The sequence below is a fragment of the Dryobates pubescens genome, chromosome 3 (assembly GCF_014839835.1).
Source record: "Dryobates pubescens isolate bDryPub1 chromosome 3, bDryPub1.pri, whole genome shotgun sequence".
Classification (NCBI taxonomy): domain Eukaryota; kingdom Metazoa; phylum Chordata; class Aves; order Piciformes; family Picidae; genus Dryobates; species Dryobates pubescens.
In genome coordinates, this window is record NC_071614.1 from 6854126 (window position 1) to 6872229 (window position 18104).

The 18104-nt window shown below is 44.2% G+C and overlaps 1 protein-coding gene across 1 annotated transcript in view; it reads left to right on the plus strand.

The window, feature by feature from the left end:
• The window catches only part of PRKDC (protein kinase, DNA-activated, catalytic subunit), an 87844-nt gene that overhangs the window by 67650 nt on the left and 2090 nt on the right, over positions 1–18104 (plus strand). The window contains exons 70-84 of the mRNA XM_054179622.1: positions 562–736; positions 825–1015; positions 3001–3184; positions 3712–3872; positions 5264–5475; positions 7070–7157; positions 7467–7610; positions 11673–11877; positions 12528–12595; positions 12872–13092; positions 13469–13561; positions 15593–15682; positions 16917–16988; positions 17067–17268; positions 17695–17883. Of these exons, the coding sequence (XP_054035597.1) occupies positions 562–736; positions 825–1015; positions 3001–3184; positions 3712–3872; positions 5264–5475; positions 7070–7157; positions 7467–7610; positions 11673–11877; positions 12528–12595; positions 12872–13092; positions 13469–13561; positions 15593–15682; positions 16917–16988; positions 17067–17268; positions 17695–17883 (2295 nt within the window). The remainder of the gene's footprint in view (positions 1–561; positions 737–824; positions 1016–3000; positions 3185–3711; positions 3873–5263; positions 5476–7069; positions 7158–7466; positions 7611–11672; positions 11878–12527; positions 12596–12871; positions 13093–13468; positions 13562–15592; positions 15683–16916; positions 16989–17066; positions 17269–17694; positions 17884–18104) is intronic.

Genomic DNA, 18104 nt, shown 5'->3' on the forward strand with positions numbered 1-18104 from the left:
AGCAGCCTTCTTTTGATGACAGGCCTTTGGTGTTTCAAACTTGAGACAAGACAAATAATATTCAAGTTGAGATCTCCTTCATCTTCTGAGACGCAATCAGTGACAAGAGTTTATTGTAAACACTATAAGAACCAAATATAACATTAGTGCTGTGTCAACTACACCCTCTTAAAGGAGTAAATGCAAATAATATTTCATTTCCTGTCACTTACATGAAAGTTTTCATCCAAGTACAAACAGAAGCGATTCGTTTAAGGATATTTCGAACCAAGCTGCATTCCCCAGATGTGTTTGTTCTGCAGAACAGTTATTGTCTGTTCAGTAACACAGAGAGAGTTATTTTCCTCAATTTGTCAGACCTGTGGTCTTCTCTGGTCAGATTTCTCCATGAGCACAAATCTGGTTTTGAATGTGAGTCCCAACAAGCAATGGCCCTGTCTTCATCTTATCATAGCTTTACTTTTCTTACCTAAATCTTCTCATCCCTTAATTAGGTTGCAGAACAGTTTTATTTCCTCTTCAGATATATTATCTGAAAACTCTCTTTTAATCTGCATACAGAACAGCTTCTCAGTTGCTAAGAAGCTTCTGAAAGACCTACACAAGGAAGCCAAAGGAAGGGAAGACTGGCTGGTCAGGTGGAACTATGCCTATTGCCGCTTCATGCATAGCTGCAGCCGGAACCAGAGTTGTCCTGAACGCGTGCTCTCAGTGTTAAAAACCATCTCCCTGCTTGGTAACAGCCTTCTCCTTGCTTCACATTTGTTTATTATACAAAGCTGCTTGGTTGTCAAATAACCAACTTTGTTTTTGAATTCCAACAGCAGACACCAGACCTGACTATCTTAGCAAGAACATAACGGCCTTCCGAAACCAGAATCTTCTTCTGGGTACCACGTACCACATCATGGCCAATGCTCTCAGTCAGGATCCAAAATGCCTTGAGCAAATTGAGGAAGAAAAGGCTAGAAAAATATCTGTACTAACAGGAGAAAGTCTTGAGAATCCTGAAAAGGTAAATGAGAGGGGGAAAGCTTTGAAGTATTTCAGTACCATAATCACTACTTCGTTGGGTATGGGTAGACACAAGAAAACATGTAACCCATCTGCTATTAGCAGTGGTTTGTCCTGGAACACTAGCTAGGGGAGGGGAAAGAAAAAAAGCTGTGGTTGCTGTCTTGTCTGGGATTTGCTTTCATAAAGTTCTGCACTACTGTAGCCTTTTTAACTGGGGGAGTGTTCATGTGTTCCCCTGCTCCTGCATTTTATTGGTGGGGAAGCACACAAGCATACAACCTGCATGCAGCTGCAAGACAAGGCTTGGGAATGTGATTCTCAAAGCATGCCTTCATTTCAGCTGGGCATTTCTGCTTCCTGTTCTCAGGCTCTCTTATTTCATAAAGAGATCTTTATAATACTCTTAATGATACCAGTAATAATAGAATGACAGAATTATTTAGGTTGGAAAAGACCTTCAAGATCAGTCCAACCATTAACCCTACTCTACCAAGTCCACCACTAAGCCATATCCTCAAGCACCACATCTACATGGCTTTTGAACACCTCCAGGGCTGGTGATTCCACCACCTTCCTAGGCAGCCTGTCCCAGGGCTTGACAGTGAAAGAGATGTTTCCTAATGTCCAGCCTAAACCTCCCCTGGTGCAGCTTGAGGCCATTCCCTCTTGTTCTATCACTTCTGCTTGGGAGAAGAAACAATTTGCTTTATCTAAATAATTTTAGTGATGGAGAAAAGAGAGGGGTTTTAAGGTAGGCCATGTGCAGGTCATCTTTGCCTGTTTTGGGGAGGTATGCATTTGAAGAATGCAGAGACAGACTCCTGCATCTGAAATTGTGTGTGTTGTCACTTGTCTCAGAGGCTGTGGCACTGACTTAGTGTCTGTCAGATTGCTTGAGTAAGAGTTTGAAATACCAGCACTGATTTAATTCTATTTAAAGCCAGCAAGGAAACCTTTAGATAGGAACCATATCAGTATAAATCAGCCAAAAAAAAAAGAGATTAAATTCTTAATCTGTGGTTTTATGGTTGTTAAAGCAGATAAAGGAGAGATGCTGCAGACAAGATTTTCATTTTTCAGGTGTGTAAGAACTTGAGCCAAAAGCTTTAAGCTGCATTTATTAGCAAATGAAGAGCATCCTCCTTAAGGAAACTTTAAAGATGAACCTAAAAGCTCTTATATGTCAGGTTGGAATACCAGATGCTTTTACAATCTCACGGGGCTTAGCCTTACTTTAGCTCAGTGTTAAGCAGCACTGTGACCCTGGTAGTTGCCTTCTACCTACCTGAAATTTAAACTCATTTCAGTTAACAGCATTTTTCAGTTGTTCCAACTTGCTCTGCAGCAAATTTGGATATTGTCTAATAACTACAATAGCTGCACTGTCTGAAGTTGGTAAGCTTGTTGGCAGTGGGAGAGCACGTGGACTTGATTTATGAGCATTCAGTTGTAAAGGATCTTGTCAAGGCCTTCCTTAGGGCTGCATCAGAAACAGTCCAGTCTGACTGGAAGAGGGAAAAAGACACCAGATCTGAAATGGGATGGTGCATGAGGGGAGGGTTTTAATCACAAATTCTAAGTATAGCTCCCATGCAGCTGTTGTAGATAGGCCTTAATAGCAAAAACATAACATCTTAAATGATATTGTCTCTTTCCAAAAGCTCCAATAAGATCAGCTTATAATAGTTAATGATTAACAGTTATAACAGTTGCAAGAATACCACAGAAGATCTCCAAAGACTAATTTTAAAGTGGTTTTTGTTTGGTTTGGGTTTGGGTTGGGTTTTTTTCCAATAGAAAATTGTAGAGATTAAAACTCTGCAAATCACTGCTGGAAATAACATCCCAATTTTGTTTCAGCTGGTCGAAACACCTTGTGCAGGAAGAGTTGTATTTACTCAAGGCTTGCAACCAGGCTCCAGTTTCAGAAAGAGCTGTTGAATGCTACCTGCTGAGTGTTTCTCTCCTGTGGTTGAATTTCAGGTATTGGCAGGTCTGAACAAGAAGGCTTTTCAGTATTTCAGCAGTGCCACAAGGAAGTCTGAAGAGGAGGTGCAGTCCCACTCCATGGAACATGTAGATGTGGTGGGAGTCATCGATGCCTATATGACTCTGGTTGGTTTCTGTGACCAGCATCTGCGCAGGGAAGAAGAAGAAGCCTTGCTTGGTTAGTCAGGGTTTCTCCTCAGCATTTGGGGTGGACTTGTCTGTTACATGTGAGCTTTTGTGGTACCCAGAAGATCCCTCGGAGCAACACAGCTTGAATTTAAGTGGAACAGTTTGTCCTCCAGTTCAACAGTATTTATACTGCTTTTATCCTCCCCACTATTACTGCTAGCTGTGGTGCTAGTGAATCACTCACAGTCTCCCTCTCACTTGTGAGAAATGCATCATAGCCAGCAGATGCTTCCCTTGTTCCTTCCCAGACCACAGCAGTGCTGTATTTAAAGCAGGCAAGATACCATCAGCGATAAAGCTAATCCTTACAGTACCCAAGTACATGTGCTGCAGATGTGTGCTGTTCAAACAGATGGCAAGGAGAACAAAGTGAAAATACAAAATACACTAAACCCCCCCCCCCCCCCCCCAAACTAACCCAAAATGATTACTGAATTATAAAGATGACTGTTCCAGATGATCAAAGACATGGACCAAGTGATGGTGTTTCTGATAATTCTTAATGTCTCTTGGCAGAAATTAACGCTGCAGATCTGCAGCTATTCCCAGCTATTGTGGTGGAGAAAATGGTAAAAGCTTTAAAACTGAACTCCAGAGAAGCTAGGCTGAGATTTCCTAGACTGCTGCAAATAATTGAAAGGTATCCAGCAGAGACCTTGGGTCTGGTGACACGAGAGGTTAGTTGCTTCCATTTTCCTGGCAGCAAATGTTGCTGTAAATTGAATTTAAAAGGTGGGGGTGGAGGTTGGAGGGAGAGGGAAGTTAGACTGGTAAGTTTTGCTTCAGGGAAATCAGATAAATGTTATCCCATCATTGTTCCTTGTCTTTCCTCTAACTGGCTGAGTCTAATTCATACAGGCAGAAATTTTTTTCCTTAAATTGAGCTTTTTATCATTATCCTGATTCCAGATGTCAGTTTGAGAGCTGCTGGAGAAAAACTCTGTTGTGGATTTGTATTTTTTTCTTTTTTCCTTCAGAACAATCTGAGAGGGCTGATAAGAGGTGGTTAGTGTTAGGGTGAGGAACCTGTCCTGGTTTTGTAAGCTGAGTTTCCTGTGTGAAGGAAGCTGGCAGCTCTTCCAGACTCATTTTCCACATCTCCCCCCTCTTCATGACCTGCTTCACTTCAGAGTTTACTGCAGCCCTTCCTCCATTGTATTTCCCTCCTCCTTCTTTCCTTGAACCTGTCCCTCCATTGCTGTTCCACAGCAGGATACCATGAGCTGTGCTGCCTTCCCTGCTGTCACAGTTCAGATAAGGTGAGAGCTCTTCTGTGACTCATGCCTGTTCCTGCCTTGGCCTGCCCACTTTACAAGCCCCTGTCATTGTGCTGGTGCTCACAGAACACCAGGCCCTCTTGGAAGAAGAATCTCAGAGACAGAAACAGACCTTAGTTATCCCAAGAAACTGAGGAAGTAGCAAAAGCAGCTGAGGTGCATAAGTTGTGGTCACAGTGAAACTCAGACAGTTCAAGCAGAACCTGACACCTGGTCCAGATGACTGATCTTGCTCAGAAAAGCAGTTCACCAGGCAGAACTTTGTCCTCTCCTCTTTCTTTCTGTGAGATCAATACTGGCAATCTGATCTTAAATTCTATTAGAAAGGTACAAAGAAATGAGACAAGAGGAAAGGAATTGGAGTGTGGCCTCTGGCTATCACAAGAAGATCTGCAGTGCTCCTTTCAGAAGTGATTGGGTTTTGGAGAGAAGTGAGTCATAGAATCATAGAATCGTTTGAGTTGGATGGGACCTTGAGATGCTTGTATGCAGAGATCAAAAATTATCATATTACATCCAGACAGGAAAAAAAAAGCCTCATCTTGATCAACAAACTGCAAATCTTTGTAATGTCAAGCCCCTTAAACAGCAGCAGTGGTGGTGGTGGCAGCAGTAGTGAAAATAAGAGTGAAATCTCTGCTTCCCTGGGTGGTGTTTTGTACAACCTAGCTGACGTTCTCTGTTTCCTTTTCATGTGTTCCTGTCTGACAGGCAGGGCCACAGAGCAGCTCTGTTGCTATGTTTGGTATGTTCAAGGAGGACCAAAGCTGATGCAGTGTCTGTTTTTGCAGCTTTCTTCAGTTCCCTGTTGGCAGTTCATTGGTTGGATCAGCCAGATGATGGCACTACTTGACAAGGATGAAGCAGTAGCTGTGCAACACACTGTTGAAGAGATTGCAGATACCTATCCCCAGGCAATCATCTACCCTTTCTTGATCAGCAGTGAAAGTTACTGTTTCAAAGATACTGCAACTGGTTGTAAGAACAAGGAGTTTGTAGAAAGGTGAATCAGAGCAGCTCTTTCATATCTTCCTTATTCAGTGGTGGAGAGATTGATTTCTTTTTCCATGGGGGCCATGAGAAAGGTTAGAGGGTAGTCCCCTGCGCAGTGTGTTCATTTAGAGGCACAGGGCAAACCAATGCATAAGTTCACTCAGGTTGGTGGCCTGAATACTTTCTGAAGCATTGGGTGCATGTAGTACCTGGGCTGTGGGAAGTTAGAATTTTTCCAAGATAAAACAAAAAGACCACAGAGAGGCAACCCATTTCTCCTCCATAATTCTGTAGTTGTCTAAGTTTTGTTTTCCTTCTCCTGCTCTGCTGAGGCAGAAGGGAAACTGGGTGCATGAGAAGGCTCTTCCTGTAGTACACTTCACAGCAGCAAGAGGCTACCTATCAGAGATGAAGATGAAGCTTGCCTGGGCATTTTCAACCTTTCTAACACCAAGAGAAAGCAGATAGTGTGTAAATAGAATAGATGCTCCTCCCTGACTTCAGAGAAGGCCAGTGAAATGGATGCATACTCTTGGGGAATGACAGCTCTTGATTGTGTTCTCTGCTTACTCAGTGTGCAGCATGTGCCTTCCTCTGCATGCCCTCCCTTGCCCTTTTTGCCATGCAATAAAACCTGAGTTAATCCCCAGGCAAAAGTCAGGGTTTATCACGCAGCGCTGTGGAGCCACGGGGGCAGCTGGGGGGGGCTTTCTTGCCCTTTTCAAATCCTTCATACATCTGCTGAATTTTCTCTGCTTGAAATAATAACATCATCTTGTGCTTCACAAGCTGTATTGCCCTTGAATAATTGTCATGACAGGATGCATAGTCTGATTAATGCCCATTTCTGTTGCACTTACGCTTTCCACTCCTCCACCAAGCTCCTGTTTTCATTGTGGGGCAACTGATTAAAAATCTGAGAGCTGCATGGTGAGGACAGTTCTGGGCCCTTCAGTTTAAGAAGGACATTGAGACACTTGAACGTGTCCAGAGAAGGGCAATGAGCCTGGGGAGAGGTCTTGAGCACAAGCCCTGTGAGGAGAGGCTGAGGGAGCTGGGGTTGCGTAGCCTGGAGAAGAGGAGGCTCAGGGGAGATCTTATTGCTGTCTACAACTGCCTGAAGGCAGGTTGTAGCCAGAAGGGGATTGGTCTCTTCTCCCAAGCAACCAGCACCAGAACAAGAGGACACAGTCTCAAGCTGGGGGAAGTTTAGGCTTGAGGTGAGGAGAAAGTTCTTCACTGAGCGAGTCGTTCGCCATTGGAATGTGCTGCCCAGGGAGGTGGTGGAGTCAGCATCCCTGGAGGTGTTCAAGAGGGGATTGGACGTGGCACTTGGTGCCATGGTTTAGTCATGAGGTCTGTGGTGACAGGTTGGACTTGATGATCTTTGAGGTCTCTTCCAACCTTGGTGATTCTGTGATTCTGTGACAGTGAATGCAGTCATGCAGCCCAAGAGAGAATTCAGAGGAAGTCCTAACTACCTACCTACCCCTGGGGTTATTTTACTAGATTCTTGAATATAGCAGGCATTGGATCATTGCTTATCTGCAGGCTGGGTGGTGATGGTAATTTCTGTGTTGTGATGCACTTTCTGTCTTTTAAAGGATCAAGAGTAAGTTGGACAGAGGAGGAGTAGTTCAAGACTTTGTTCACTCTCTGGAGCAGCTCTCTAGTCCCATAATGCTTTTTAAGGTAAAATGCATTTGTTGGTCTGTTTGTTTCTCCTCCATTCCTTTTCCTTCCTCACCCTTTGTTTAGGAAAGGGAGTGCTAGGCAGACCCTGCCACGGTTTGGTTGACACCACAGCTGCAGGGAAGCAGTTCAGCCCAGAATCATGGTGCCAGTGTCAGGGACAGCCTTCTGATTACTCTTGTGCTTGTCACAAGACACATTAACAGACACTAGTAAATACAGTAACCCAGATGTGCTCTGAGCAGATTGTCAAAGGGCAAGGTTCAATGAAGTTTTTCACAGCACTCATCTGTTTCCTTCTGTTTGCAGGACTGGATTGAGGATGTCAAAAACGAGCTGGTAAAATCTCAGAGAAATAAAAATAAGCTTAAAGAAATGTATGAAGGAATGTACAAGAATTTGGGAAATTTAGAGGCTCCTGGCCTTGGATTGCTGAGGAAAAGGTTTATCCAGGTATGTGTGGTGTACTGAGAAGTGTTGGCATCATGTGCTTTTCTAGAAGGGACTAGAAAGTCAAAGGATGAAAGCAGATCACAGCTTTTACAGGTGCTGCAGGACTTGATAAGACAAGAGGTGACGTCAGCAGCACAGAACCAGGGTTTTTTTGCTAGCAGCTTTGAACTTACTGTAGTTCAACTTTCACTTCTGACTGCCCTGCAGGACTAAATGTTCCCTCTTACCTCCTGCCTCCCCTGTCCCTCACACTGCCAGCTTCTTGGGGCCTGGGTGCCTCTGACCATCCGTGAACCCGCAGAGGAATCTGGCCTTGTGTTCTTTCCCTGCTGCCAAGGATGTATGAACACTTTAGGGTGTTTTGTTATGTTCTGCTACTCAGATTTGCTGCTGATACTAAGTTATTTAGAGTAAGCTATTCACAAGAGTGAAACTATGAAGAATTACAGAAAGGACTTCACAAAACTGACTGAGATCTGAAGGTCAGTGTGGAAAACCGAAGTGGTTCATGTGGCAAAAGAACGCAACCCTAGTTTCATGTGTAAATTCTTTGGATTTGAGCTGACTAGTGCAACTGAAGAACAAAATCATGGGTTCTGATAGTTCTCTGAAAACATCAACTGTGAATACTCAAGAGCAGTCAAGAGAGAAAAGCAAGGCAGAATAGAGAGCAAAGCCTTCTCTGCTTCTCAGCAGCCTTCTCTGACTCCTGAGTCCTCATCTGCAGTTCTCAACACAGATAAAATGAAACTGGGTGAGGTTCAGAGTGGCAAGAATAATCAGAGGCACAGAGTAACTCTGCACAAGAAGCAGCTTCAGCGTTCCTCCAGCTGGGAAGGACCCAATGAAGCCACACAGAATGAAGCTCTTAACATCAGGAGTGCCAAGCATGAAGCAAATCTCTGTGGAAGTGGCAGGTTTAAAAGGAACTTGGAGAAGTGTTCGCTCATTCAGTAGACACTGAAGTGCTGAATGCCTGCTGCAGGGTGTTATGGATGATTTCACTGGTTTAAGTAGCAAGTAGACAGCAGCATGGGGAGGGGGAAGATGCTGTGAGAGCTTTTACATACAAGTGCACACTTCTGGGCCCAGAAATCCCCAAGCTGTAAATTGCTGGAGGCCCTGCAGAAGAGTGATACTGCTGTAGAAGCCTGGCTCCGTGCTTGTATGTGTGTGCAGAGCCCTGTGGCCGGGACTGGGTGGCTCCAGGTCTCTCCCACATGGCTGTCCTTATGTCACATTAGCATTAGATAAACTTACCCCAGTGTCTCTAGGGAGATTCCTTCCCCATGAGCCCAGAAGGTGGAGGATGAGAGGAAGATGGAGTTGGGTGGAGGTGAGGTGATAGAGCAGCAGAGAGGGCAATTTGGAGTTTAGGAGCATGATTTGCCTTTGAATATGTTGCTGTGAGATAAGCCCAGTCTCTGATGATAATGACTTTAAACTGAAGAGTTTGCATGTTGTGATACTGTGGGGTGGGGGTAGAGGGAGGGGAGCAGCTGTAAGTTGAGCCATAGAGGGAACAGGCACAGCTAGGTATCTGCTAACTTGAGGACAAAAGCAGTCTGCATTTGGTAGGTGGGATGTTTTGTGTGCACTTTGGCCCACTTAAATCCATGGCTATGAAAAAGCTGAAGCATGCAGCAGTAGAGGATACTGCAAGTAGAACTGATAGATTTAGTATTCTTTTTTAATTGTTATTGAATTAACCAAACAGGGAGAGAAGAGCAGGGGAGATGCTGTGAGAGGGTTAGTGGGGTTGTTCCCCTCTGTTGAAGGGAAGAGGGAGAGCAGTGTTCCTTTCACACACTGGCAGCTGCAGGAGGAAAGGGTCAGGGCGATGATGCACAGACTCTGGATTCTTTGCCTTCATGAGGAAACAAAGTGTGCTGTGAGACTAACTGCATAGTTTCTGGTGTCCTTGCTGGAAAAAACCCCAACTTGTATCTCTTGACTGACACATTAAATTGCTTTAATATGTGGAGTACTTCAGGCTTCTAATCTCCGTATGCATTATTTCAATTGCAACTTAATAAGAATCTTGCATTTATTTTTAACATTTGAATCCCACTAATGCATAAATTAAAGACTGTTGATGGATTGTAGTAATTAAAATACAGTGTTAAGGCTATTAAATATTTGCTGCCTTGAATTTTAAAAGAAGGCAGATAACAGAACAGAGAAAGCAATGAGATGATCCTCTGGAAATAGATTTAAAGTGATAGAGATGTTGACTGTTGCAGTCTCTTCTTCTGTGTTTTCATTTACTTCGGTGAAATAGCTGTGTCCTTCATTGCTTGGGAGAAAAATGATCAGGCATTGAAAAAAAAACAAGTGAGCTTACATCTCCTTCCAAGCTGTTAATGCCAGTGAGGTCCAAGAGGGGACATCTGTTTTTTCTAGAACCTTGAATTACGAACACAAGAAGTCAACTCAGTTGACTACTGGCAGATAACACTGATTTTGTTTATTACATGGAGCAGTAGGAAATGTCTTTGCACTTCTTTTTTACCAAGATACTTAAAATCTGGTTGTATGCATTTTGCATCCAATATTACCTTGAAGCAAATAATGACTAATAAGTGTGGTAGCAAATAAAACCTGTAAATAAATAGACGTCTTCTAACAGGACACAAAAAGCTCTCTGCATGCTTGAAGCTCTGTGACCTGCATTATGTATACATCCTGTATTATGTATACATCACAGAATCACCAAGGGTGGAAGAGACCTCAAAGATCATCAAGTCCAACCTGTCACCACAGACCTCATGACTAAACCATGGCACCAAGTGCCACATCCAATCCCCTCTTGAACACCTCCAGGGACGGTGACTCCACCACCTCCCTGGGCAGCACATTCCAATGGTGAACGACTCTCTCAGTGAAGAACTTTTCCTCACCTCAAGCCTAAACTTCCCCCAGCTTGAGACTGTGTCCTCTTGTTCTGGTGCTGGTTGCCTGGGAGAAGAGACCAATCCCCTCCTGGCTACAACCTCCCTTCAGGTAGTTGTGGACAGCAAGAAGGTCTCCCCAGAGCCTCCTCTTCTCCAGGCTAAACAACCCCAGCTCCCTCAGCCTCTCCTCACAGGGCTGTGCTTGAGGCCTCTCCCCAGGCTCATTGCTCTTCTCTGGACACGTTCAAGTGTCTCAATGTCCTTCTTAAACTGGACACAGTAATACATAATACATTATGTATACATATATACATAACATATCTGGTGGTTAGCAAAAGGGTTATGCTGCTACCCCTTGGCTGCTGCTAGGTTAAAACAAACAAAACAACAAAAGGGAAAACAAGCAAACAGGCAAACCAAACTCGAAGTCCTGTAAACCCCCCATGACTTCCATAAAGCACAGAGTATTCATATTCAAGGAGGAGGAGGAAGGTTAACTAAGATTAATTCATTTCTGTTATGTTTTTTTCTCACTTGTAAGCTGAACAGTTGAGGGGTTTGGGGGTTTTGTTGCAGCAGTTTGAAAGCAGGTTAATGTCAAACCAATTAAATCTTCTGATAATAATCCTGTGTTTAGCTTTATAATAATCCTATCTTTAGATTAATTGAGTCAGAATTCATGGAATCATGATGGGATTTGCATTTAATAGTTAAAATGTTAAATAGTAGTATTTTATAGTCCTATTTCACTAGCTGATCTTCAGTTTGGGTAAGCAGTTGAGGGCCATGCATTAAAGCTAGAGAGCAGCATTATTGGTGTGCTCACCCAGCACCCTGCTGCAGCTAGAGGAAGTAAAAAGGGATAAGCTTCTGGGTTTGATGTGGCAAAGAGGTTTGTGATCCAAGTCAACAGATCTTTGATATCTTTGAGCTGGTAATATGTAGCTATTTCTATTGGTGATAACTGGTGGGTCTACCAGGCAGGCAGGGAGAAGGTTCTGACAGACTAGAAATAAAGGAGCAAGGGAGAACTGGGGTGGAAGGATGAGTGATAGATTTTAGGAGCTCAGATGAAGCTGTGCATGTAGAAAGGAAGGTACCACTTTGGTGTTCCTGGGGAGCTCCTAGCACTGTGTTAACAGGATTCCTTTCTCTAAATGAACTCCAGGCTTTTGGGAAGGACTTTGAGCATCATTTTGGAAAGGGCGGTTCAGCACTGCTGGATATGAAGGCCAGTGACTTTGATGCGATCACGACTTCTCTCCTCTCAAAAATGAACAAAACCCATAAAGAGCCTGGAAACCTGAGAGAATGTTCCCCCTGGATGAGTGAGTTCAAAGCTGAGTTCTTGAGGAACGAGCTAGAGGTTCCTGGTAAGCCCCTCTTCAGTGTTAGTAGTGAAGTGTCCCTTGTAAGAAAGTTGCTACTCATGAGCTCTGTTGCTCGTGTTGTCTGTATGGCTCTTCTTCCTGGCCATGTGCTGAGGTAGATTTCATCTGAAATAACTCTGTTCATTCATCATCTCTTAAGTCTGTCCTGATTTTCAGAATCATATCTCTTACTTAAGAGCTCAGAGGGTTGTTTTTTTTAAGGCTTGACTCCCGAAAATCTAATACATAAATCTAATAGCCTCATCCCTGGAGGGTTTTAAGGCCAGGCTGGATGTGGCTCTGAGCAACCTGACCTAATGTGAGGTGTCCCTGCCTGTGGCAGGGGGGTTGGAACTAGATGACCCTTGAGGTCCCTTCCAACCCTAACAATTCTATGATTCTAGATCTAGTTGCAAAAGGGTGTGTCCTCTGAAACCACTGAGAGCTGCAACGCTAACCTCTTACCAAGGAGAGGATGCCAGTAATTCACAGGTGAAGCAGTGTGATGGATTATTTTTATTTTAAAATATTTTCCTCACATGGTACTGGTTGGACAAAATATTTGGGAGTGTGTTCTCCTCTTTAAATACACTTCCAAAAATAATCAGTGTTATTTAACTCTTTTCTCCTATTTCTTTCCTCTATCACTTCAGGTCAGTATGATGGAAAAGGGAAACCACTGCCAGAGTACCATGCAAAAATCTCTGGCTTTGATGAGCGGGTAAGTTTGTAAGCTGCAGTTCAAGTCCTGTGTGCCCACTCTGTGCTTGAGGAATGTGGCAGCAGCAGGGTTGCTGCTCACACGTGCGCCTTGCAGCGCAGAAAGGAAGACCTGCGAGCGGGCATTTGTTTCACTGGTTGCGATTGAGCCGCTTGATCGTGCCATCTAGGACTGACAGACACACTTCATTGCATTGATGAATTTATTTTTTTTAAGGCCAAAACTTCTGTCACAAATATTTTCCTGTCTTTCCCCCGCCCCCCCCCCCCCACCAAGATAAGTGTGATGGAGTCCTTGAGGAAGCCGAAGCGCATCACAATCCGCGGCAGCGATGAGCAGGAGTATCCTTTCCTCGTCAAAGGAGGCGAAGACCTGCGACAAGACCAACGCATTGAGCAGCTGTTTGATGTCATGAACATCATCCTCTCCCAAGATGCTGCGTGTAGCCAAAGAAATATGCAGATAAAAACTTACCAGGTCATCCCCATGACAACAAGGTAGGCATTTATCTTGGAGAGAAAGAAATCCTCATGTTGGATGAGGCCTTGAGCAACCTGAGCTAGTGGAAGGTGTCCCTGCCCGTGGCAGGGGATGGGAACTAGAAAATCTTTGAGGTCCTTTCCAACCCAAACCATTCTATGATCTATTACTGTTGCAACATTGGAAAGTGAGGTTTCTGTGTGCCAGTTTCTTGTGTCTTAATCTTTTGTTTCCTTTCCTCTGAAATGGCTTTGTCTAGAAGCTGGTTTTCAGAGTATATTTCAGTTGGTAGTTTTCAGTCTTCTTTTACCGGGCACTACAAGGTGCTGCTTTTCAAGTGTTCCTCTAAAGTTCAACTGTGAGTTACTTGTTCTCTGACTTCTTTTGTTCCAGGCTAGGACTCATCAAGTGGCTGGAAAATACTTGTACTTTAAAAGAGTTCCTGAAGAATAGCATGTCTGAAGAGGAGGACATCAACTATAACAGGTGATGATTGGCTGCAGTAGAGACCACTCCTGATGGTGGGGGTCTGATACTGACAAACTTCTGACACCATTTTCTCTTTTAAGAAAGAAATTAAAGCACCTCTAAGCAAGGCAGCAGTTTGTACTTCCTGACCCAAATTAGTAATTGGCAAGTGTTTGTTTAACGAGTACCATTGTACCTGGAGTATCCTCCACCCAGCTTGTTTAAACAAGAGCCTTATAATCAAGTGCAACGTCATTATCATCACCATTTCCTTATCAGCAGATTGATTTTTACAAGCAAAGGATTTTGATCTCTTGATGTGATCAGGCAGGAAATGGACGTAGGTCAGCGAGGGGGGAGCTGACGGGGAGGGGAGCAGAGATGGAGCTGTTCAGAACCTGGGTTCAGCTGTGAGTCAGCGACTGGGGGGGTGAATTGGCAGGAGGTGCACAACACACAGCTCTAAAAGAGCACTTTCTGTGGCTGTGCACAAATGCTGGGCTTGAATTAATTAGCTTGTTGATTGTAATTGAGGGATGAATATCTATACAACCGATTTAATTCTTAGCATTGCAGCCTGTTTCTCTTTTGGAATTCAGAAATGTGGTTTTATTTCACCACTCCTGCTCTTGGTACATAATTTCTGGGTTTGTCAAAGTGGTGTTGTCACCATTTATTTTTACTAGTTCTCCTTTTTGTTGGGGCAGGTTGGAGGAACCTCCACCGTGGAGGCTGGACTCCAAAGAGTTTATTTCTGCAGCTGTTTGATTGATGAGCAGTTCAGGGATTGCTGCAGTTCCTGCATTACTGCTGTCTGGGTCACTTCTGTGGGCAGCAGCAGTGTTGTGTTGGCCCCAATTCATTGATTGGAAAAGTGGAGGAGGACTCACAGGGAACTACCTCAGGGACAGGAGAAAGTTTTTGATACAGTGAATGGAGAAGATCAGTGCCCAGGGAGGTGGCGGAGTCACTGTCCCCGGAGCTGTTCAAGAACCGTGTGGACACAGCACTTCAGTACATGGTTTCATGGCTGTGATGGTCTTAGGTTGATGGTTGGACTTGATGATCTTAGGAGGTCTTTTCCAACCAAAACATTTCTGTGAGCCTGGTGCCTTTTTAACAACACTTAATGATTTATTTCAAAACCAAAAACCCCCCAACCAACCAAACAACTCAACACACCCACTTTATTGTTGTGTGTAGACTTGAAATATCTTTCCATATGTGCCTCAGTGAAGTCAATGATGATTGAATGACAGCACTCACAAAGGAAAATTCTGATGAAAGCCTTTCTGGCAACATTTTGGTTGGTGTGGGGGAAATGACTTTCTGAAGTTTTGAAATCCTTTCCTTGAAGTGATGGGCTGTGCAGTCTAGAAATGATAAATTCTTCTTAAATGGAAAGGATCTCTATATCTCAGAAAGAAGGCAGAAGGCAGATGCTGTGCTAAGCTGCTGTCTCTCTGGAATAGAAGTTCCACGTCTAGTGTGTGTGTGGTTAGGATGGAAGGAAAATACCAAATTATTCTATAAGCAGTGCAACCAATGAAGACTAATTTCTCAGGGATAAATAAGTCCAAGCCTCCCTTCCCCTCTTGCACACACTGAGGAGGCAGCAGCCTGCCTTGCTGCATCCCCTGCCTGGCTGGGTGGACAAAGGCAGTGTGTACTGTGGTAGGCTACATAATGCCTCTCAAATGGATATGAGATTGTGTTAAAAATATCTTCCCCTCCCTGGAGAAATTATTTTGGGTCCTTCTTCTCAAGGCAGCATCTAATTTTCACAGTGCCTTTAGACAAATTAACACCTCTGAGATGTCTAATCTTCTGTCAAATATGATTGAAGTGCATTCAAAGCTGGGGGGGAAGGAGATGGATGGATCAGATAAGCACTGACTGCATAAACTTCATTTCCATAGCAAGGTTAAAATGAATGTAGGCTGTAGCTTCCCGACTGCTGTGCACACAGCCTGTGGATATTCAAGAGCAGAGTGGTTAAGGTAATGTAGGGAAATGATCAGCCCTTTTTCTCTTTCTTTTTGTCCCTAGCAAAAAAGGACCTCGTGCTGCCTATTCTGAGTGGCTGTCCAAGATGGGTGGGAAGGCACAAGGCATCTCTCGATACCCTGTCATGTACAGGTGGGCTGTGAAAGAGAACTGCATGTAAAATACAGAAACTAGAGTGTGCACACACAGAGCTGTAGAAATTCCAGGAAAAAAATATGATCTGTATTATAACATGCTGGCTGGAGCTGATCTTTGCTCATTTACTGCTTTGTCTTACTGGAGATGCTCTGCAGGAGAAGCTCAGCACTGCCAAAATCCCACCAGAGCACAGGAATACTTCCAGAAGCTTGCTCACAGCCTTAAGAAAGTGTCTAGAAGCAGATGCTCCTCATCAGCTTTACTTTTCTAGGTGTCTTGTTCCTCATTAAGCAGTTAGGTTGGCTGCCTCAGAGCCAGACCACCTGCTGGAATTGGGCAGAGAAAATCTCTGAGATGCACCGAGAATTTAAGAATCTTGGATGGTCTGGGTCCACATCTGAGCATCCCCTCAGAGGAATTTCCACACCTGCCCGTATCTAGCAGTGCAGTGGGGGAAGTGAAGTTTCCAGTGGAGCATTTCTGATGAGCTCATAACCTGCTTAAGCTAGTGTCTTGCTTTTTAAAGAAAAACCTTGACTTGTTTAACTGTGTTGACAGCTTGTATTCAGATCCAGAATGTGCTTCTGAAGTCAGTTCCCAGTCACCCCCAACTCACCTCATGCTGGCTTGCATTGCAGAGCTGTGCCCTGAGCCACAGCTTGGTTCTTCTCAGCTGAGACTGGACTGAAAGGAGAGCACCCAGCACATTCCTAATGCTCACAAGCACTCATTTCCCAGCACCAGATGTGGGCTAGGACAGAGCAGTGGTCCTCCCTCCCTGTATGTGTACAACATGGATGTCCTCAGCAGCAGCCGTTCCGTTCTGTTGCTTCCTGTTGTGCCGCACTACTTTCTAGTGTCAGTATGCTGCTGAGAGATTGAATTTGGGCCTTAGTTGCTCTGTTTGGAAGAGACTGTCCAGCCAGCAAGAGCACAGCTGGATGAAAACTTAACCCATCTACTTAATCTGGGGAAAACTGGACAAAACTACCTACTGTTTGGCATTAAGAAATGTCAGTCTTGGAAAGAACTGTTGGGAGCAAAGGAGAGGAGGGAGTGTTTTTAATATCAGATACATTTGGGGGGTGGCAGACACTCTGTGGCTTGCTGCAGTGTTTGCTGGGGTAGTAAGCAAGATGTGCTGATGTGGTCATGTGCCCATCTGAACTTCCAGCATCCAGCAGGCTGATACTGCCATAGCTAACATTGAGCCTTCATTGGTTTTCAGAGCCGCTAGCCGCAGAGAAGCCGTTGTGTCTTTCAGAAGCAGGGAAAGCAGTGTTCCAGAAGACCTGCTGAGGTGAGTGTGCTGTTCACTTTTGTGCAACAAAAGTTGGTGTTTCCTCTGCATGCACCAAGTGCCTTCTGCTTTGTCCAGGCGAGCCTTTGTGAAAATGAGCACCTCTCCTGAAGCCTTCCTGTCCCTGCGCTCCCATTTTGCCAGCTCTCACGCGCTGATGTGCATCAGCCACTGGATACTCGGGATTGGAGACAGACATCTCTCCAACTTCATGATTAACAAGGAGACAGGTGGCATGGTGGGAATAGACTTTGGATGTGCATTTGGCTCAGCTACACAGGTATCTGTTTTCTCATTCATTTGTTACAGCTTCTGGATTCACTGTGTGCAAGTACAAGTGGATTCTCAGTACTAAATTGGATGCTCCTCATTAGCCATGGTTCTGATGCAAAATAATCTTTACAAGTTATTTCTGGTTAATAGAATAACATCTCTGTTCTTGGATATTCTCAGACAAGCAGGAAGCTGCAGAGTGTCAGAGTCTGGGTGATGGTGGTTGGTATATTTCAGCCGTGCCGCCAACCACTGTCACTAAATATTGATGGCTAGAGTTTTGGTGTCACAGCTTGGTCCTGTTGCAGATTACTTTCAGTTAAGTGGCAAAGGGGGTCTCAAAGCTTATGAAAAACAAAATATTTGTTTCTTATCCTTCTGTTCCAAGGCTTCTTATTTCTTGTTTTCTTTTGCCTGCCCTCCCCTTGGCTAGTTTTTAGGTGTGCCAGAGCTGATGCCTTTCCGTCTGACTCGCCAGTTTGTTAATCTGATGATGCCAGTGAAGGAGTGGGGGCTCATTTACAGCGTGATGGTGCATGCCCTAAGGGCTTATCGTGCTGACCCAGACCTCCTCATCAGCACAATGGATGTGTTTGTCAAAGAGCCTTCTTTGGACTGGAAGGTGGGATCTTGCCTCATGCCTTTCTTCCTTCCTGTGAAAACTCTTAAACAGTAATAAGGACAAAACCGATCGGTGCTCACTCACAGCGCTCCTTTTATCTATCTTTGTTTTATTGAGTTCTCAGAGAAACTGAACTTAAAGGATTTAAAATGACAGACTTCTAGACTGATGGACAAAGAATAGGAGCACATCTGTGTCATCAGTGTACTGTTCTCTAGCTG